This window comes from Pectinophora gossypiella, chromosome 11 (genome assembly GCF_024362695.1).
Source record: "Pectinophora gossypiella chromosome 11, ilPecGoss1.1, whole genome shotgun sequence".
In the NCBI taxonomy this organism is placed as follows: domain Eukaryota; kingdom Metazoa; phylum Arthropoda; class Insecta; order Lepidoptera; family Gelechiidae; genus Pectinophora; species Pectinophora gossypiella.
In genome coordinates this window covers 11,577,997-11,601,070 of record NC_065414.1, presented here as the reverse complement: position 1 = coordinate 11,601,070, position 23,074 = coordinate 11,577,997, and the positions used below count along the sequence as shown (strand labels likewise).

At 38.6% G+C, this 23,074-nt stretch overlaps 2 protein-coding genes across 5 annotated transcripts in view; one reads left to right on the top strand and one right to left on the bottom strand.

Annotated features, from left to right (window-relative positions):
• The first annotated feature begins 299 nt into the window (after positions 1–299).
• Positions 300–20,728, top strand: LOC126370553 (aldehyde dehydrogenase, mitochondrial). The gene is made up of 11 exons (XM_050015463.1): positions 300–484; positions 920–1,068; positions 2,214–2,310; positions 7,441–7,609; positions 8,050–8,198; positions 9,307–9,409; positions 10,283–10,459; positions 11,522–11,640; positions 12,973–13,137; positions 14,306–14,440; positions 15,665–20,728. The coding sequence occupies exons 1-11, from the start codon at positions 377–379 to the stop codon at positions 15,833–15,835; spliced, it is 1,542 nt and encodes a 513-aa protein (XP_049871420.1). The 5' UTR covers positions 300–376; the 3' UTR covers positions 15,836–20,728.
• Positions 20,722–23,074, bottom strand: part of LOC126370518 (uncharacterized) — a 25,728-nt gene continuing 23,375 nt past the window's right edge. For all 4 annotated transcript variants that reach the window (XM_050015390.1, XM_050015393.1, XM_050015394.1 and 1 more), the window contains exon 16: positions 20,722–22,517. In XM_050015390.1, coding sequence (XP_049871347.1) covers positions 21,992–22,517 — 526 coding nt within the window. In that variant the 3' untranslated portion in view covers positions 20,722–21,991. The remainder of the gene's footprint in view (positions 22,518–23,074) is intronic.

Sequence of the window (23,074 nt, the reverse complement as noted above, 5' to 3'; positions counted from 1 at the left end):
CATCAGCTGTTTTGGTTTTGATAGTTTTTTTTTTGGAATTTTACGCCCTTGGCTTAGTAACCTTTTAAACCTATCATAATCGTCGTCGTCGTTGTTTCTAATGGTTCTTCCGTCGTTCTTCAGATTCTCGGCTTCTCTCCATTTTTTTTATATATTCCTTTCAATATCAGACATGGCAACATGATCTAAAGGTATTTGCCCATTTTGCCCAATACTTCAAAAGAAACAAAAAGTCATTTTGACTTTGACGTATGTATAATCCAGACAATTTTTTTGTAAATAAATATCTTCTTGTCTGATTTTATCGGTCAGTTGCCGGCCGGTAAGTGCTGAAGTGCTAACGTATCTATAGCAGTGATTTTTTACAGCATAAAAAATGCTAAGAACCCTCAGTAAAATTGTGCAGACGCAGAAAGCGACGTTTGCGTCGGCCGCTGCTGCCGCGCCGGCTCCCCAGACCAATCCCGACATATTGTACACCGGGGTAACTTTCCACTGCATTCTTATTATTTATTTATAAGATTACATCGTCTCTTGCATACCTAAGCAGTTATTCATTTACAGTCCCGAGCATTGGGTACCTACCGATGAATTTAAACTTATTTTGATACCGGTTTTCAAGGTCGTTACCATAGCGTAATTTTAGCAAACCACATAGGTACCTACCTACCTACTTGTTAGCACATTAGATTACCTATATGTACTTATATTTCATTTGCATTTGTCAATATTCATGAAGTATGTTCCTAAAGTTTTAGTAGAGTACTAAATATAAATAAAATATAATTATATAAAATTAAATAACACATTTGTACTTGTTGTTAAAGATTAATGTTGAAGTATAAACAAACTGCATAGTAGGTATGTGGTTGATGAAGAGTTAAGCATAAAAACAAATCTGAATCTTCTTTATCTTTAGCTGTTCATCAACAATGAGTGGGTGAAGTCTTCTGACGGGAAGACCTTCAATTCTGAGAACCCTGCAACGGGTCAAGTCATCGCTGAGGTGCAACAAGCAGGCAAAACTGATGTGGATATTGCTGTTAAAGCTGCCAGAGATGCTTTCAAGTTAGTAATTATCAAATATCGAGTTAGTTTTCTACAAAATTGATGGATTACAGCTATGCAGGATATTATAATTTTTGTGACCTGTAGCTATATTAAAACCTAAAAATAAAAAGTTTTTGTATTATGTTGTAAATTATAAAAATGTACATCAATATTTTAGCTACCTTTCTAGGTGCAACAATGTGTACTTATGGTAGGAACTTGATAAGATCTGAAGATAAGGCTAATATGGTCAGCAGTGGATTAATGTCACTAAGATTGCATGATTCGAGCTTGATTTTTGAGAAATGCATTTTAAACCATTCCCAAATATGAATGTTAACTCTCTGAAAGTCTGGAGTACATATAAGAGCAGATATTTATGCTCCAAGCTGGTGGAGTGAAGAGTATTTAGAGTAGAGTTGTACAAATTGTACAAAACTAAATTATTTAATGTATTAAGTAATAAATACTCACCATTATCAGATTATTAGATATAACTATCAAACAATAAACCTCATGTTCTAATCTTATAATTCATGTAATAAAAGTGTTTCTATAGTTTTTGGAGAAAAATATTTGGCAATTTTTTCTTCCCAAACAATTATTGCCATAACTTCATTTCCCAACTAATTCACTTACCAAAATCATCGCAAATTATTAGTTAGTTGATGGTGGTGGAAATTAAAGTTAACATGGTAGAATTCGGATTTGGCATTCGGGGCTTGCTCGCTCGGTTTATGCTCTGCTCTTATTAGCATAGAGACCGATTTTGTAACGAAGTTTACTTAACCTATTATACATATTTATATTAACTTTCCGCCCGCGACGCTGACCGCGCACGGTGCACACCCAGGAAATATTTTCACTAGTCATTCTTGGTAATCTTTTAATTGTGTTCTTCCGAACACCATAAAAATATGTTGTTAATTTAGTTGGGAAATGAAATAGATGGCAAACATTTTTACGCGAAACGGAACATTTTGGGAAAAGTTGTTTGGGTAACGAAAATTTGTGTGTTATTTATATTATGTATAGAACATGTATAGTCAGCAAAAAATAATAAGTAGATCATAATATATTTTGGTACTACTTTGGACCAGGACTGCGGATTCTAATGACAAAATCTTCTCTATTTAATTGTAATGTAAGGTTTTTTTGACCAGAATTGGTTCACCATGGAGGAAGATGGACCCTTCGGACCGCGGCCGCCTCATCAACAAATTGGCTGACCTTATTGAACGCGACAGGGCATACTTGGCGGTAAGTCTCTCTGCACTATTTCGGCGCCCGGTGCGGTGGGCCGGTGGCACACTTCGCACCGCCCTAGGGCCGCCACTGGTTGTAAAAACTCTTTAATAGTAAGGACTAAAGACACTGGCAGTTAAGCCGTTTCTTAAAAAGATGCAGACTTATGTAAAAAGAGTTTTATTACCTAATCTTTAGGCCAGAGTACGGTCACGAGCATTAACATGTATACACTTTGGTACCATGTCACATTAACTTTTTTGACAAATTGAACTGTAAGTCTCACTAAATGCCAATATGTTAGTGCGACAGAGTCCTAAAGTGGGTACATTATATTGCTCATGACTACAAGTGAGAACATTTTGAAATAGAAAAGCTGCCAGTGTCCTTACTATTGAAAAGTTTTTCCCGGGAACAGCATCACTGGACACTGGCTGCTTTTCTTTTTCAAATTATTCTTTCTTGTACTCTGCTCTTATCTGCCTAACGGTTACGTAATGAAGCTCTTTTTACATAAGTTTCGGGCATTTACTGTCTGGAAAGTTATATCAATATCAAGCTCGCTACAAATGTTAGATTACGCCGCGTAACACCGGCCAGTAGAAGAAGAAGAAAATAATTTATTTTAGAAATAAGTAGGTGGTACACAGAATAGAATTGCTAACAAAATAATGAATTTAAACCTTATTTGTAAAAAGGGACGTCAGCTCAGTAAGATTTTAATTACAGAGAGAACGTAACAGCAAACATCACAAGCAAATCCAATTACCTAAATCCATTCAGTCGTTCAGATAAGCCCAACTATCACATTTTTCAATCACGCGGCGACAGTATTAGTGCCGAGTCCAGAAAACCATTCGACCATACGACTTCGACCTTATCATTACCTATTGTAATCGTTATTTGAATGGGCCATAGTATGATTATCAAAAAACCACAATTACACGCAGATTGTTATCCTTCAAAGAAAAATCGACTTTATCATTTCTTTACTGTGGTCATTTGTACTACAACAGGCTCAAATACACACACCTATTGATGTAGTCATAATCAATCGTGTTAACATTATGACATAGCGTTACGCTGTATCCCCGAAGGTAAATCGAAGTGTGAAGTGGTGTAGTCCCACTTTTTGCCAGCTATGTTAAGTTCCATGTAATAGAATGGAATTATCTTCCTGCGCCATTGTTCCTGCTATTTGAGTTTGCTTCACCTTAGACCACATCGCTGCTTTAAACCAGTGCCGTGTTTATCAAAACTTACAAGTTCACAAGCTACAAGTTACCCACAAGTACGTGTAAATAACGTTTTTCAATAAGGTAGAGAGATTGTTTGACAGGGTTTCCCTAGTGCGGGATCCGCCAGTAATGTATACATGTTTAAGTTTTTTGATAAATAAACATATTCTATTCTATTGTAATACCGGTACTGTACAATTACAATAAATCTTTTTATTTTTTGATTTTCATTTGGCGGAAAAACAAGATGGCCGCCATATAAGTAATAAAGTAATTTATAATTGTTCAACTGTTAGACGTACATACAAACGATCACGGGTACTAATATGTATACACTTTGAAACCATGTCACATTAACTTTTTTGTCAAATTAAACCGTGAGTCTCATTAAATGTCAAATATGATAGTGCGACAGGGTTCTAGAGTGGGTAAATGATATTACTCAAGACTGTACTGTACATATATAAATTTATGCCTATTTCCCACCGGGGTAAGCATAGACTATGGAATTCCATTTGCTTCGATCCTAACACACTTCACTTGCTTCCTCCACATTCATCAAACGTTTCATACACTTACGCCAGTTCATAGTAGATCTAAACCTTTTCTAAGGACTTCTCCAATTTGGTCAATATACGTCCTAGACCATTCGTCCACTCGTCGTGACCGTGAAAAACGTAGATGGGTCGTTTTCGAATAAATGTTGATATATGAATGGGACATTGCACACTCGAAGCTGCTTCAGCACGGAGCGAACCATCTTTGCTAGTCATATAGTCTATAGGTACGTAGAATCGTACAGATAACAATTTCTATCGTATCCTAACATTCGTATCGTCGTCGATGCCATGTTTAGGTGAACAACCTTTAGTATACAAGTGCATAGACTGGATGTGTTAGTTGACCAACTGGTTTTAATGCGACTACGTTTACTTGAAAGTTGAAGCAATTGTTACGTAGGTCCCCATGCAACTGACTGTACAGTCATGAGCAATATAATGTACCCACTAGGACTCTGTCGCACTAACATATTTGACATTTAGTGAGACTTACAGTTCAATTTGTCAAAAAAGTTAATGTGACATGGTACCAAAGTGTATACATATTAATGCTCGTAACCGTACGGTACTGTAGATACCTAGAAAGAATCTTTTTTTATGATTTCTTGCTTCATGTATCATATATTCATTTGTCTATTGATTTTCGTTTAATTAAGCTATTTTTGGTATTACAAGATTTGAGTGCCATTAACGACGATCCAAGCTAGTCTTAGCAGCGATGTGGTCTAAGCTGGAGCACGCAAACTCAAATAGTGCCTATTTACTCTTGCCTTAACAAATAATCATCTAATTAATGTATCTATCTACTAAGTGTTATAACTACGTATGTGTAAAATAAGTCGTATATTTATAACCGTTATGTTGTAAATAGTAACAAATGTATAAATAAATATCGTCGCCTTATAGTGAAAATCTCCTCCGTGGTCTAGTGGTTAGAACGTTAGGCTCACGATCTGGAGGTCTGGGTTCGATTCCCGATGGGGACATTGTCGAAATCACTTTGTGAGACTGTTCTTTGTTGGGTAAGGACTTTTCAGGCTTGAATCACCTGATTGTCCGAAAAAGTACGATAATTCCGTGCTTCGGAGGGCACGTAAAACCGTTGGTCCCGGTTATTAGCCGTAAAAACACCTCCACCAACCGTATGGAGTATTCTCCATACCCCTCCGGTTGATTGAGGGGAGACCTGTGCTCAGCAGTGGGACGTATATAGGCTGTATATGTATAGTGCAAACCACGGAATAGAAGAAAAAGGTGAAAAACACGTAAGGGCTTTTTTGAAAAATCACATTCTTTTGTGATTTTCTTCAACTAAAGCTGGATTTCTTTCAATTAATTTTATTCTGTGTATAAATAGAGACCACTTTTTACCTGGATTGAAACTAGGGTGTCTGTTGCGAGTTTTTGTGAACAAAAATCACACCCAAGGTGACCAAAAAGGCGGAAGCGCCTTAGCATCTAAGCGTCTAAGTACGGTGCGTGGTCTCCTTTGTAAGACAGACGATATTATAATATGTAATTTGAACAGGAAGTTTCACATGTTATAAATGTGTTATGTGTGCGTTTTTTGCTGAATTCTTTGCTAAGCAAAAACGAGGCGCAAGGCCGTTTTTTACTCGAACAACTTACATTATGGTCTACCACAAAACTGTACGTAATAAATTCGTTTGAATATATATTGCAAGATTAACACTTCGCTTACATAAGACATAAGCATAACGTGTCAATGATAATAGTAATATATACAATTACAGACAGTTTCCATATCGGTACTGTTATCTCCATGCCAAGATATGGTGGCCGGCTTGGGAGGTTTTTGCCTATATTTACAGTAGCACAAAATAACAATTGCAATGACCCGCTAATGAAATTTACAAACATAATGTAGGCATTGTTGATAAAAATTTGCTATCTCATGTTTTACCGAGTACATATTTAAAAGAATGGAAGGGTAATATGATTCATAAATTCATAATTCATAATTTAAATATACAATATCGGTACTTGCGAAGGACTTTTTCCTTAGAATAAAGCGAAGGTTGGTGGTAGGGCTGGCAGAGGAAGACCTAGAAGGACGTATATTGACCAAATTGGAGATGTCTTTAGAAAAGGTTTAGTAATTTTCCGACTGAAAATTCCAGTTGATATTAACTCAGAATCATGGTCTGAATCATTCTCCTCAGTATTCGTTACGGTGTCACTAACACCCATACCTACTTGCATGGCTACCTGTATGTACTTGTACGGGGTGTTAGTGACATCGTAAAGAATACTGTGAGGGATCATTCCGCTTATTATTCTGAGTTAATATCAAGTGGAATTTTGCATCGCAAAAGTGGAATTGTAAATAATTAAAAAAAATAAATAAAACAAAACATTAATTTTGCGACATGTTATTAATTCAGAATCATGGTCTGAATCATCCCTCTCAGTATTCGTTACGATGTCACAAACACCCTGTATATTCTGTATATACGTAGTGTTATAGTGTTGTGGTGTGAAAACGAAAATTAAAAATGGCTGGTTCGGACATATAGAGAGAATGAATGAAAGTAGATTTACGCAACAGATTTATGATGGGTGTAAGTGGAAGGGTTTTAAGAGAAAGGCCTAGGCGCAGACCCAGGATGTTTTAAAGAGTGGTCAAGTCAAGAGTACTCTAAATCGGCGAGCATGCATGAAGTCTTTGATGAGAGTGGAAGAAGCGAAAGTGGAAAGGCTCGTAGTTAGTGGAATCCCGTGGTCTCTGCCTACCCCGACGGAAAATAGGCGTGATCTTCGTCATCAGCCCATTAACGTCCCCACTGCTGGGGCACCGGCCTTCCCAATGGATGAATAGGGAGATCGGGCCTTAAACCATCACGCGGGCCCAGTGCGGATTGATGGTTATTTACGACTGCTAATGCAGCCGGGACCAACGGGTTAACGTGCCTTCCGAAGCACGGAGGAGCTCGAGATGAAAACTTTTTTTGTGGTCACTCCTATGACCGGCCTTTGCGAAAGTTGCTTAACTTCAACAATCGCAAACCGAGCGCGTTTACCGCTGCGCCACCGAGCTCCTCGTGATCTTATGTATGTAGAAATTGAGGTTGGCTATAGCAAATAAAATCCGTTATGTTCACTGAGACACTGAGTTTATTATTCTTTTTCACGATTTTTTAACTGTTTTTACAAAATATTCACCACCTCACACACGTCGTCTTACACCACCGTTCGCCATTACCCCCTTCCTTCTCCTTTCCCCTCTCATGCCATCTCACTCACATCATCTCACTCACACACAATCTGTACCGTTCGTTCCATCGTCCCAGTCATTCTACACTACATGTATGTATAATTTTGTATAGAGTCTGGAAACCCTGGATAACGGCAAGCCGTACCTAGCAGCGTACTATGGCGACGTGGCCGGCGTGGTCAAGAACCTGCGCTACTACGCCGGCTGGGCCGACAAGAACCACGGCAAGACGCTGCCCATCGACGGGAAGTACTTCGCCTACACCAGGCACGAGCCTGTCGGTAAGTGACATACATACATAAACTCACGCCTATTTTCCACCGGGATAAGCAGACCTAGTCTGAACCGGCGTGCGTGTATGAAGCGATTGATGAATGTGGAGGAAGCAAGAGAAGTGTGTCGGTGGGAAATAGGCGTGAGTTTATGTATGTATGTATAAACAGACAGTTTCCGTGTATTGTATCCCTGTGTGGACATATCACAAAACTCACTTTGACACCCCTGGTTTGTTTAGGATATTACGAGCTGATCACCCGATTGTCCGAAAGTTAGATCTGTGCTTCGGAAGGCACGTTAAGCCGCTGGTCCCGTTTACTAATTACTGATGTAAGTAGTCGTTCCATGAGCCATGTCAGGGGCATTATTTGGCGGGTCAATAATAACCCTGACACCAGAATAAGACTGAAGAGAAGAGAATTTAAGTGTGTTTGTGTATTTGCAGGAGTGTGTGGTCAGATAATCCCGTGGAACTTCCCGCTGCTGATGGCGGCGTGGAAGCTGGGACCGGCGCTCGCCACCGGCTGCACGCTCGTGCTCAAGCCGGCCGAGCAGACGCCGCTCACTGCGCTGTACGTCGCTCAGCTCATCAAGGTATACTACATGGATGACTTAACGGCCTCCGTGGTCCAGGGGTTGAGCGTTGGGCTCACAATCCGAAGGCCACGGGTTCGAATCCCGGTGGGAACATATCCCAAAAAATCACTTTGTGATCCCTAGTTTGGTTAGGACATTACAGGCTAATTATCTGATTGTCCGAAAAGTAAGATGATCCGTGCTTCGGAAGGCACGTTAAGCCGTTGGTCCTGGATACTACTTACTGATGTATGTATGTAGTCGTTACATGAGTCATGTCAGGGGCCTTTGGCGGCTCAATAATAACCCTGACACCAGAGTTGATGAGGCTGGTATTCCACCTCACAATGCACACGATAAGAAGATGGATGACTTAATTTGTTGGACGCTATAAGAATCTCGTCAATACCATCCTGTCGGTAAAGATCATGTAATTACATAATTTGTCATCATCGTTACTTTAAGAGCCACGCTCTGGTCGGTGTAGCATTCTCCATGTTACTTTTTTATGGAAATAATAGGGCAGTGGTTTCCCTGTTGCCTTCCGCCCCGCAGTACTCTGTCTGATGCGAGTGGTACGGCGCCCAGAGTAGTCTATTTCAAAGCCGTACTAAGACTCCTGATAATTTGTGTAACTTAACAAGCTTAAAAAATCAGAATACCGATAATATACGTAACATACCACCTGTATATCGCGCGGGAGGCGATAAATACAATACAGTACAAAAACGCTTTATTGCACATATAAATACAACACTAAAAACAATTACAAATGTGACAAGAGAAGGACAATCTGTTGAGGTCTAGTCTTCCAATCTACCGGGTGAGAGCCTTCAGCGTTCCCAATTTGTCCGGCCAAGTAGTTAATGCCATCTGCGGCAAATCTACAATAAGTCACGTCACAAAAAAAAAACAAAAAAAAAAGTCTTTCGATTAAACGCCCAACTTGAGATTAATAGATTTATTGGCAATGCGTAGGTGCTGAGTAAAAAAGTGACAGAGTAAAAAAATAACTCAGAAAAAAAGTATTTTAGTTGGTGTTGCCAACACAATCGGCAGCCTAAATGAACGAATACAATTGCTTTAAGAAGGTCCGAATGGATAAAAACACCATGTAACGTCGCAGGAAGCAGGATTCCCGGCAGGCGTGGTGAACGTGCTACCTGGCTTCGGAGACACGGGGGCCGCTCTAGTAGACCACCCGGACATTGACAAGATTGCTTTCACTGGTAAGTATTATTTTCTATAAACAGCTTGTAGTTGCAGTGACGGCGTCTGTGGTCCAGTGGTTGAGCGTTGGGCTCACGAGGCCACGGGTTCGAATCCCAGTGGGGACATATCACAAAAATCACTTTGAGAGCCCTAGTTTGTTTAGGACATCATAGGGTGATCACCTGATTGTCCGAAAGTAAGATGATCCGTGCTTCGGAAGGCAAGTTAAGCCGTTGGTCCCGGTTAATATTTACTGATGTAAGTGAGTAATCGTTACATGAGTCATGTCAGGGGCCTTTGGCGGCTCAGTAACAACCCTGACACCAGGGTTGATGGGGCTTGTATTCCATCTCACAACCCACACGTTAAGAAGAAGTTGCAGTCGCTGATCAAAGTACATGGCACACACATAAGACCACAAAAAACACCACATAGAAATGACGGATGCCATGTGTGATTTGCCATCTGGATGAGTTTAGTAGTGTACGAAAAAACAACATACCTACTATAAAATTATTACGTTTCCCTAAAGTATAATTTAATATTTCCACCAAGTAAGGAGGTAAGTACTCCCGCCTGTCAAGTCCAAGCAAACCAAGCAGTTATTAGTTTTTTAATTTGTAATTTGTGGTTGGATAAACTTTTTTATTATTTTTTTAATGCCGACTTGTGGCTGTAACCCTATAGGGGTTAACTGGGATGAGTCCATAATATATCTACTCATATGCATGTTTGCTGTCATTTACATACATACATAAACTCACGCCTATTTCCCACCGGGGTAACCAGAAACTATGGGATTCCATTTGCTTCGATCCTGACACTTTCATTATTCGTTTTCACACTGTCATTTACAAGGTTAATATAAATGTGGCCTATTTCCCCCGCAGGTTCAACCGATGTGGGTAAACTGATCCAGCGCGGCTGCGCGGGCTCGGTCAAGCGCCTGACGTTAGAGCTGGGAGGGAAGTCGCCCAACATCGTGTTCGGCGACGTCGACCTCGAGTACGCGGTGGAACAGTCCCACATGGCGCTCTTCTATAACATGGGCCAGTGTTGCTGTGCAGGTATGGTACTATATTATAATCCATACTAATCATAACTTACGAATTGGGATACGGGTGAAGACCTCAACGGATCAGAGGCGGAGATGGGAGCCATCGGTACGGCAATGCAGACGGAAGAGGCGAGTCCTAGGGACCGTAACCTGGAAACTGACAGAGGGCAGCAGTACCTGTCAGTACTATTCAGAGGGGGATAGGAGTCCTAGTACGGCTTTGAAATAGAATACTGTGGGCGCCACCCCACTCGCGTCAGACAGAGTACTGCGAGGCGGAAGGCAAGAGGAAAACCACTGCCTTTATTCCCCTAAAAAATAGCATGGAGAATGCTACACCGACAAGAGCGTGGCTCTTAAATTAGTGATGAATCATAACATGATCCAACATCGTGTTTAGAACTAAAATAAAATCTCCAGATCTTTTAATAGAATTCGATTTTAAGTAATTACATTTGTTAAACTCTGATCTAATCAATAATAGAAGCGAAAGGGTGCGGTCCGTTACTGGATAATGACCAATAAGTAGTTCTCATTTTCTAGTCTTAAGTGTCCCACTGCTGGGCAAAGGCCCCCTTCTTCCAGGACTCTCCAGTGCTTCCTCCGGCCAGGCTTGCAGGAAAGCGTCTTAATTAGTAGCCATCTAGATCTCACGCCTTTGTCTGACTATTCATATTTTTTTTAATTTTTTTTAATACGCCTAGTGCTCTGTGCCGAGGTTTTCTTGCAGCTACTTTTCTTTGGCTTTATAATAATACGGGTTGAGAAGCTGCAGCATACAAAAATATATTTATATAGAAAATTACAATTCAAAGTGTAACTATGTTACCCAAAATGAAGATATTTTTGAATTTTAGTTTGAGTATTCGCGAGCCATTATAGAATAGAAATAGTTTATTATAAAAGGACGCCACACAATAGCAAGACAATAACATCATTTAAAATTTTCACAAAACAATTACAAATAAAATCAAAACGGATGTTCGTCGAAATGATTATAAGGTGGTGGTGGACGTCCTGAGATAAAAATTATGTGGTTTTCGTTTTCATAACTATTTTATTGTGATTGCAGGGTCGCGCACGTTCGTAGAGGACAAGATCTACGACAAGTTTGTAGAGATGTCCGCGGAGCGCGCCAAGCGGCGCGTCGTCGGTAACCCCTTCGACCCTAAGACTGAACAGGGACCTCAAGTATGGTTAACAATAAATTTTCTTCTTTTATGTTGTACTGAAAGTGAATAAACAACATAAAACGCACCCAACTACTTGTCTTTTCGGTTATATTGACGGATTGACTATACAGGATGTTAGTGGCGTCGTAACAAAAACTTTGAGGGATGTTTGAGACCATGATTCTAAGTTGATATCAAGTGGAATTTTCCGTCGCAAAAGTATGGAACTGAAAATAATTTAAAAAAAACAAAAATTTTCACGAGTTTTCCGACTGAAAATTCCACTTGATATCAACTCAGAATCATGGCCTGAATCATCCCCCTCAGTATTCGTTACGGTGTCACTAACACCCGTACCTACTTATATGGCTACCGTATGTACTTGTGCAGGGTGTAAGTGACATCGTAACGAATACTGAGGGGGATGATTCAGATGATTATTCTGATTTAATATCAAGTGGAATTTTCCATCGCAAAAGTATATATTTGAAAATAATTTTAAAAAACTAAATAAAGAAACCTGTATTTCGCGACGGAAAATTCCACTTGATATTAACTCTGAATCATGGTCTGAATCATCCCCCTGCGTATTCGTTACGATGTCACTAACACCTGTATAACATCCAAAGTAGAACATTATATGGGCGGTAGACTGATCAACTGACACCATACGGTTCATCATATCCATCTTAGTTGTTAGCATGAAAGAGGTTGGAAGGGCCAAGTGAGCGCGAAAAGCGCGCCATACAAGTATGAGCAAATAGTTCATACTTTAACTTTACACTCCACTCGTCCGCAAACTATACGACCCACGAAGCTCCGCGATTTGTATATTAATAGGTCGTCTTGTGCATTATGACCTGCAGGGCAAAAAATCAAATATCGACTATCAAGCTAGGAGATCCCTCCTTATCACAGGAAAGCCAAAAACCTTAGTATGATCGGCTATTTATCAAAAAAATACATTTGTACACAATGTCTTACGAAAAGTAATGATAAAATTGCAGCCTATCACAAAATATACATTGTCGGTAAAGTGGCTATGGAGTTTGAGAATATGGTATTTGTTTGCAGGAGAAGTTGTAAAAGAGAGTGGCAAATTATAAAATAATATTATTATTTATTTATTGAATTGATGTTTATTAGTCTTGCTGATCCGACGCGGGTGAACATTTTTTTTTTGACGTGGCTTATTGTAGTTTTGCCGCAGATGGTATTGACTACTTGGCCGGAATGCGGCTGAACCGGTTTGGCTAATTTTAGTCTTGAAATATTCATGGGAGTCAAGGGAATGTTTAAAAGGTAAAATACGAAGTTCACGGGGTCATCTATTCCATAATAATTATTTCAGATCGACAGCGAGCAGCACACAAAGATCCTGGGGCTGATCGAGAGCGGCAAGCAGCAGGGGGCCCGGCTGGTGGCGGGCGGCGGCCGCGCGGGCGACGCCGGATACTACGTGCAGCCCACCGTGTTCACCGACGTCAAGGACCACATGGACATCGCTAAGACTGAGGTGACACGTTATACAGGACACAGTGTAACACCGTAACGGAAATTCGGGGGATAATTCAGACCGTGATTCTTCTAAAAATAACAAAAAAATACATGAATTTTGCGACGGAAAATTCCACTTGATATCAACTCACAATCATGGCCTGAATGATGTTGGCAACACCAACTAAAATACTTTTTTTTTGTGAATCAATTTTTACTTTGTCATTTTCTCTCGCTCTGTGCAACAAGCACCTACGCATTGCCAATAAATCTATATAATCTCAAGTTTAATTAGAAGACCAGACCTCAAATGATACCTCAAAGTTTTCGTTACGATGGCACTAACACTGAAATGGAAATTAACATAATTAATAAAAAAAAACTAATTATTTTATGAATTTTCCGACAAGAAATTCCACTTGGTATCAACTCTGAATCCTGCTCTGAATCATCCCTCAGTTTTCGTTACGGTGTCACTGTCACCCTGTGTACAACTTTCCATCTGCGACAAGAAACTATTTTTGATTGATCATATTTCGCATTATTGGTATTTAATATTGTTGTGGGCGGGCCAGGAATTATGGTACCCGCGGCTGACTTAGGTTTGCTTCACCCCCTCGGTCTTACTTTAGTCTTCAATCGTATGGGCGTCAGACGTCACAGAGATACGCGCGTGTGTAAGTGTCCGGGGTGTGGTATAAGCGTTGATTTATCATTACCGTAGATACAGCGCTTGATACAAAAATGCGGCGAAAACTTGGCGCTTGTTAGTATACATTCGTACACAGCGGTATATACATTCAATAAAATCGTGTCAAAATAAGAAAAGCGGTCGGCTTATACTGCGACTCGGATTGACCGGGAGTACTTGTTTTAGTGTAATTTAAACTAAAATAATAATTTTGGTCGGTTTTACTGCGAAAACTATAATGTTATCATTACTTATTAGAAATATGATGTTCCATCCTTCATTTTTCGCTTTGGGATTCTATTTTTGCAAGTTTCTACTACGCACTTCCCCGTGTTACCAGTTCGGGGCCTAATCGCACACTGAGGTAAAGTACTGTCAGCGTCGCTATATTAACAGAAACGTTGCGTCCCACTTTTTAAGCGCTGATGTTCAATCTACGGTAGTAATACATCTATGGGTATAAGGTACTAATTAGTAATGTCTCCTTGCGACGTAGATCTTCGGGCCGGTACAGCAGATCATCAAGTTCTCCCAGATGGACGAGGTGGTGGAGCGCGCCAACAACTCTGACTATGGACTCGCCGCCGCCATCTTTACCAAGGACCTTGACAAGGCCAACTACCTTATTCAGGTATATTATAACTATTATAAACGAAAAACTATAATAGTTATATAAGACCGTAACGTGTCATACTATACGTATACAGTGGCCCAGAAGTTCACGTTCAAAATGAAAAACTAGATAGAACGGGTTCATTAGCTACCAGAAACACCCCATGTATGTTCAGCGATTATTTATGGTTTAGGAGATATGACCCATTTTGTACCTTTTTTAAGATTTTCTACTTTATACATTGTTTTAAGTTTGTTTACGCGGTTATTATCATAATTAAAACACATCATGAACATGGCACTTGCAGCAGTGTCGAAATATCGGGAGTCTCATATCCCTACTTTAAACGCGGTATTATGTGTTTTAATTTTCTACTTTACTTCAGAAATAATTATTGTGTCGCTTTTTCTTTCTTAATAATTCTTTAATTTTACTTCATACGTATCCCTAAGAAGTGGACCTCTAGTGGAAAAAAGAATCATGACTGTGAGATCCGTCCCCGCTTCCAACAGATACTTTATTACGTGAAGTGTTGTTTCTTTGTTACGTGAAGTGTTTTCATTAGTATTTGTAAAAAGACTACCAATTAGTTTTAAATTTAAAATCCATGGGGTTTAGAAATAAAATAAAAAGGTTTGTTGAAAATTTTTGACAACTAGGAAGTCCCCAAAATCATTCTTAAATACGGGATTCCGACTAAACCCCGCGTATTTCGAGAAAGTCGCCATATAATAAAAATATCAACTCGCTAAGACGTTTCGAATGAGATATGTCTGGAATCTGTTGGTGGAGGGGGGCGTTTTGACTCATCGTCCTTTAAACAGCCAAATCAGAGATAAAAAAAGATACATAACATAAACTGCCTATATACGTCCCACTGCTGGGCACAGGCCTCCCCTCAATCAACCGGAGGGGGTACAGCCTCCGTGGTCTAGTGGTTAGAGCGTTAGGCTCACGATCTGGAGGTCCGGGTTCGATTCCCGATGGGGACATTGTCGAAATCACTTTGTGAGACTGTCCTTTGTTTGGTAAGGACTTTTCAGGCTTGAATCACCTGATTGTCCGAAAAAGTAAGATGATTCCGTGCTTCGGAGGGCACGTTAAGCCGTTGGTCCCGGCTATTAGCCGTAAAAACACCTCCACCAACCCGCAGTGGAGCAGCGTGGTGGAGTATGCTCCATACCCCCTCCGGTTGATTGAAAAAAAGATATTGGTTAACAATTGTACTCCTAACATCCACAGGCTCTCCGCGCAGGCACGGTGTGGGTGAACGACTACAACGTGTTCGGCGCGCAGGTGCCGTTCGGGGGCTACAAGCAATCCGGCATCGGCCGCGAGAACGGACCGTACGGCATCCACAACTACACCGAGGTCAAGGCCGTTGTTGTCAAACTCACGGACAAAATGTCCTAGGACGGGAGAATATACAGGGGTGCTAGCGACACAGTACCGAATACTGAGCGGTTGATGGATAATTGAGCTAATTTTCCGTCGCAAAATTATGGAACTGAACGGAAAAAATACTTAAAAAATCTTTCATTAATTTAAGAAATTCCATTTGATATTAATGATATTCAGAGTCACGGTCTGAATTATTCACAAAAACACACAAAGAACAGCGCAAATGCACAGGAAACTATTCGCATGGCAATCACTCCGCGGTATACACATTAACGTAATAATGTTCCAGGTTCGTTAGTGTTCTAAAATGCCGACTTACGCCATAATTATGTGTAGAAATGACGACATCGGTTTCAATACAAACGACGTTTCATAATATTTCTCCTTTATTTTCTGTTCTGAGGAATCATACCTCTCAGTTTTCGGCACGGTGTCACTAACACCCATACGTACTGTATCCATAACGTGGAGTCATAGCGCGCACCGTGATTAATAAACCAACGCTATTGGCTACGCGACAAAACAATTCTATTGGCCCATTTACCGCGTCAGACGCGTACGGCATTTACGGCTAACTATAGTTATAAAAGTGAATTACAATCAAAATAAATGTCCAAAGATCAGTTCGCTGGCGAAGTAGTAAGCCATCCGAGGCAAGAATTGAGTGTGCGTCAAGCTAGCGGCCTCAAAAAAAAAATGGGCACGAAAAAATAATTTGACCATACCAAAAAATAGTACTCTTATTGAAAAAAATAGTACCTCTTGTAAAAAAATTAGTACCATCACGGTTCTGGATTTATAGCCATGTTTTATTGCACTTGCTAGCTTGACGGTGAGCGAAATTTGGCGAGAGTTAACGACAAGGTCTTTCGCTTTGATTTAAACGCCAAAAAATAGTATCGAAATAGTACTCACCCCCTGCAAAATACCGAAAGTAGTACTTCAACGGTTCCAAAGTTATAAAGGTAGTTCTTTGATCCCGCTAGCTTGACGTTTTGAAAATACCTATTATCTGGGGAATGCTTGCATACTTCAGTTTGTAACTGATGTCAATAAACTCGTATGAAATAGTACTCCCTACCATCATAATTTGGACCTGATTCTCTTTGTAGAAATATGTCAAAAAGTCATTATAACCTATGTCATACATTTATCAAGACGAGTACAGTCGCGAACAAAATTATTACACATGGTCAAGAACAAAGACCTTGTATAGAATAGACGGAGCATATTTAAGACGAAAGAAAAACATAGGTTTTGTCTTTCGCACTCATGTGAGCCGTCATAAGTTAAAAAGAGATAAATATACTATCGTCGTAACGTCTTTTGTACTCGTGTAACGGGTTTGTTATAGAAACGTACCTATAGTATATGTTTTTGTATCAGAACCACTAGTGCCGTTCCATGTCTTTATCGACATTATTATTGGCTAAATATTTCATGTTAGTCCAAGATCTAAAAAAATATACATTACAAATTGAATGATTAATTAAATACAGAAATAACGACCTAGTATCCATACCTGGGTGGGTAGAACCACAAGTAAATTAGTTAAAACGATACCTATTTGTACCCTGATAGAAAGATACCTAAGAAGAACCGTACGTTGCGGTGACAGATTCAGAACCACTTATTCATCGTAATTATCATGGACAAACTTGTTAAAGGTCAATTTATCATTTTTTAATCTATGTCATTTCGCAAGGTGTTATGGCCGAGGAGGTCGAGGACGGTCCATCTAGTCCACATATACTATAGTATCATTTTAATACGACATTGCGGCCACCCTTTGGTTGCTATAAATCACATACCTACCCTTTTATAAAAATTAAATACACGTTTTTCATTGACTTGACCGGAAATCGAATCGGCTCTCGATACAAGAAGTAGACGACCTTCTAGTATATTTCGGGGATTATCTCAATGCGATTAAAGAATAAAAGCAAATACTTCTTTATAAGATTTTTATTCAATATAGTTAGAATACAATGACTACGAAGCACTGAACAATTCCGACTTTTGGTGATAAAAAAAAATATTTCCTCTTGTTCACTTTCTTTAGAAGTGTATAGTGTCGGCTCTGGTCGTTATAACTTTACCTGCAAGAATGGCACATATTAACGTGGAGCACACAAATACACAAGCATTGCATGTTTACACATTGCACATAGAAGGAATAATCACAGGTAATTACCAAAATAGTTATTCATACTAATTATTTTGTGCAATAGAGAATATTTGTATTGTATTGAAATATTTTTTCCATGCTAATGTAGAATACAAAAACGAAATAGCTGCAAATTTATCTATAAACTTATAACTAAACTTAAACTCACCTTATGTGAGATATGTGAGTGAATATTGTTGGTACTGCATCTCTATGTAATATTTTTGTTTGGTATCCTGCTCGATAGAAAGCAAGATACATCGAAATGTAATTAGCACAGGCTTAAATAAGGAGAAGGCGTCCTTCAGAAAAGAGAATTATCTCGTTTCATGGTCTGAATCTAATTGTTTCTTAATTTCTTGTTTCGTAAATTAGGAAATCTGGAAAATACAATATCTTTATGTAATCTTCATCCAAATCGGAAACAGGTCGAAAAATAAATTAAACGTGAATAGAATAACGCAACATGTAGATGTTACATTCAAACATAATATTATGTTATCGATATCAAAGGACAACACTACTTATAATACTTTGGGTACATAATCTGTCAAAGCTGATTAACGTAAAATGTGAAATCAATTATTTGTACAAATGTGACGGCTTTGCTGAAAATATGCGTCTGCATCGTGTTTAGGGCTCAATAAACTTTACAAAAACCAGACCAGGTAATGTATTTCTTGCACACAAACATGTATTATGTGGTCGATAACTTACCCATGGTGAGACATTGTTTGATCGTTCTCCATTATAACACCCATTCTACTCTCACAACCAATAGCTACGCAAGCCATGGTTCATAATGAATAACTATTTCACAGATTGTTTATATAAAAAGTTAAAATAATGTCCCAAAACACCAAAAAACTAACGGCAGGTTTGGTATCCAGCTGACTACCACAACATCTCAAAACGGTAAACACTGACGTTCTAGACAGCGGTGTTTGTCTATGTTTGTTTCTTTTTTCCACAGAGATTGTTGCCATAGGGAAGAAAGAGAGCTGTGATAGTTTGATCGTCACTCTAAAATATTATCCGTCTATTCTATACAAGGTCTTTGGTCAAGAATGTTGTCAGATTTCAGTATTTTTCCCCATTTTTGGGTAAAAATTGGTGAAGTGCCAGGGTTGTTAGATGAAAGTAATATCATTGTTGAAACTCTTTGAGTTATTCTACAAATACTGCAAATTGTTTATTAACAAACACTTCGATCCGTAACAAATTCAACATGAAGGTATAAATTATAAAATAAAACAGCAGATTAAAATCACAGATTGTTTTCGATAAGAACTAGACCCATGCAGCCATTTTCTATTAAAATTAGTGCATATGGGTGTATGCAATAGGAATTTTTTGTAATAGCAGCACTGAAGTGCAAAGAAATGGTAGGGTAGACCTCCAAAATGGCAATACTTACGAATAAATTGTGAGGTTATGTAATTGTCTACGTGACTGTATCAACAACAAATGTATGGCATAGGTTATGATGATTTTTTAACATTTCTACAAAGAGAATCGGATCAAAATTATGATGGTAGGGAGTACTATTTCATACGAGTTTATTGACATTAGTTACATACTGAAGTTTGCAAGCGTTCCCCAGATAATAGGTATTTTCAAAACGTCAAGCTAGCGGGATCAAAGAACTGCCTTTATAACTTTGGAACCGTTGAAGTACTACTTTCGGTATTTTGCAGGGGGTGAGTACTATTTCGGTACTATTTTTTGGCGTTTAAATCAAAGCGAAAGACCTTGTCGTTAACTCTCGCCAAATTTCGCTCACCGTCAAGCTAGCAAGTGCAATAAAGCATGGCTATAAATCCAGAACCGTGATGGTACTAATTTTTTTACAACAGGTACTATTTTTTTCAATAAGAGTACTATTTTTTGGTATGGTCAAATTATTTTTTCGTGCCCATTTTTTTTTGAGGCCGCTAGCTTGACGCACACAGAATTGAAACCAATTCCGCGCGGGCGCTCTTGCCCTTATACAAACATTTAATTTCTTCTATTTTTCTGCCTATTCCGATAGGAACTATAGATGCTAGTTATATAATTGGATAGTTTCCTAGGTCAAATATAAATTATGAAATTGTGATTACTAAATAAAGACATCTTAAACTGGCGAAAAACGTTTTCGTTTCTCTATTTAACTTATTAAGGAATTTTATTAAAGAAAATTGTAATAATACGTGCGTCAATTTGTCAAGGTTTTCTATGACGTCACAGGTTGCTTTTGCATACAAATTCCATGGGAATTTCGTGTTTTGGCATTTAGTAAAAAAATAACTGATTTGACCAGTTTGAAACTACCCTAATATGTACGGTTAACCATACAATTATGTTTTACAAAATATAGTTATCACTAGATGGTGCTGGTAATAGTACTGCTACTATTTTCTATGTAATATAATTACGTGTAACGAAAGTTTCACATTTTTAAGTATAACTTAATTAAACACCATGTCTTCCAGTAAGGGACGCACAAAGTTTTAATTATGAATTTAGTATTTACGTATTGTAGAGGCTAAAACTTAATGCATTGTGTTACTTTTGCCATACTCGGTGCCATTTAGCTTTTATTCTTCTTTCAAATACGTTTTGTCTGCATAGATAAATGCGTGTATGAAACTGTTACAAACTTTATATTGTTGTGTCCAGGATCCATTATATTTTAAACCAGAAGCATATTATATTTTACACATGTACTTATTTTGAATAAAAGAATTCGTTAAGAAGTACAAAGTTTTATTTTTAACAAATTACGTCTAAAATCAACCACGTTTCCTAACAATCGCTAAAAAATGAGATACATTAAAAACGTACAATTTTAAAAATCTGTTTTCATAGTCTGAAAAGACAAATATAAACATAACGAGGAAACTAAACAAAACCTTTGGTTTATAATTAATTAAAAAACTGTAGAAATTAGAATAGACATGATGAGGCACAATAAAACCAATGTGACGATAAAATTAAGTAAAATCGAGTGAGTATCTAAATAAGTACAATATAAGCCTTCGACTTGAGCTAAATCTAAAATCACAACAGTGGAAGGGTCCGTGCTACTTAACTCTAAAAATCACATAGCCTTGCATACATTACTAAAAAAAACTTAAAACTACATAATCTAAACATGTGCGAAAAGAAAACCTAAAATCAATCTTTGGGTTTTCTAAATGCGAGTCTTTATGGGACGGAGTTTATCAAGGTAACTATGGCTACAGCCAGCTTACAGCCACAAATGTTAACAATACTGATAAATAAATGAAATCAAAACAATCAATTTTATTAATACAACAACAGGTTCTGTAAATAGATAATCGGAGTGAGATATAACCAAATAGACCATGAATCCAGCCAGATACAAGATGGGACAACTATTCCAGTTTTCCACCAACATACGCAGCATATGCTGTCTATGTCGATACACGTCCTACGTCTGATGGTAGAAGCTATTTGTCGCCGCATGTGCCATACCGCAGTGTCAGAAATAATGGATGGGATCAATATTAATTAGTTTTATTTCGACTGTATAACGCGCGTTTGCAAATGCTATCATCGGTGTTTACGAAAATGCACTCTATCTCTTATAGGATAAAGTGCACCATTACCAAGCTTTCGATAAAAAAAATCAGTTTATAAACTAATATTAATCAACTTTGTACTCGTCATGAATGTGTCATGTAATGACTTGTCTAAGGTAGCATTCAATGCTCGTAAGTACGAAAAAATAAGAAAAATATTATGCAATAATTACTTCTCTTTGTTACCTTGGATATTTTGGCCTCTACCAAATTATTATGTATTTTATAGTAAATTCTTATTTGGTCTGTTGCAAGTTTTAGCTTCACCATATTCATTTGTGATGTAAATATAGTCATAAACTCTAATAACAATAATATTCAACCACTGTTTGGTATAAAATAAATGTCTAATCTCAAAAGAAACAACGTATCTCTACAAAAATGACAAAATCAACAATGGCATTCTATGAATCGCTACTTTTCGACGTTTTCGTCGTAAACGGAGAGGTTTTCTTCGGATATCTTCGCGAGACATCCGCAAGTCAGGTTTGATACGTTGCCGTGGATCATGTCCTCTTCGATCTTCTTTTCTAGAAGCTCGAAATCGTCGTTCTCCACCTGACAGCGCAGACATTCTTCTGACGAGGAGTCTTGGTAACACATCACATTCTCTATGTTCAACTCTACCTCGTCGCTTCTCTCCGCCTTAATGGAAAGAGACGGGCTACTGGTACTCAGTAATCTAGTTTGACTGCTAATATTACTATTAATACTTGGTGGAAATATTTCGGATTTGGGTCGCGTTTTGATGACGGTCTCCACGTTTTGGTTCTTGCGTCGTGGTACAGGGGTCTGTGTGCGTTTCTCTTTAGGAAAGATGCGTTGGATACGCTCCTCCACTAGAGATATGCTGCGTTTGTACACGACCGTGTCCTGCGGCCTGTTCTCGTGTGGACACCCGTCGATGGCGTCACGGGACTCTGTATCGGAGTTATCGCACCTGCAAATAAAATGTAACAAGTTAATTCAAAGTCTTGTGCTCAGTCGTGCTACGTATGGGGAAGCATCTTCATTGTTCACAGTCTCTTCTCAAACCATCTGACTAAAGTGTGTACCTACTAATAATTTTATACTCTTGTGATCACCTGATTGTCTGAAAAAGTAAGATAATTCCGTGTTTCGGAGGGCACGTTAAGCCATTAGTCCCGACTATTAGCCGTAAAAGCACCTCCACCAACCCGTAGTGGAGCAGCGTGGTATAGTGTGGTTCATACCCCCATCGGTTAATCGAGGGGCGACCTGTGCCCAGCAGTGGGACGTATATAGGCTGTTTATGTTGTGCCTACCCACAAAATGGTTGGCTTCTATTCAGAGGATTCTATCCAGATCATAAGATCCTGGTGCACTACCATTCTCATCAAAATATTCATACACAGTGTTAGTGACGTAAACGGAAAACTTTTAGAAATGATTCAGATCAATATTTCGAGTAGTTGTCAAGTGGAATTTTCCATCGCAAAAGTATGAAACTGAAAATAATTTTAAAAAACGCTAAAA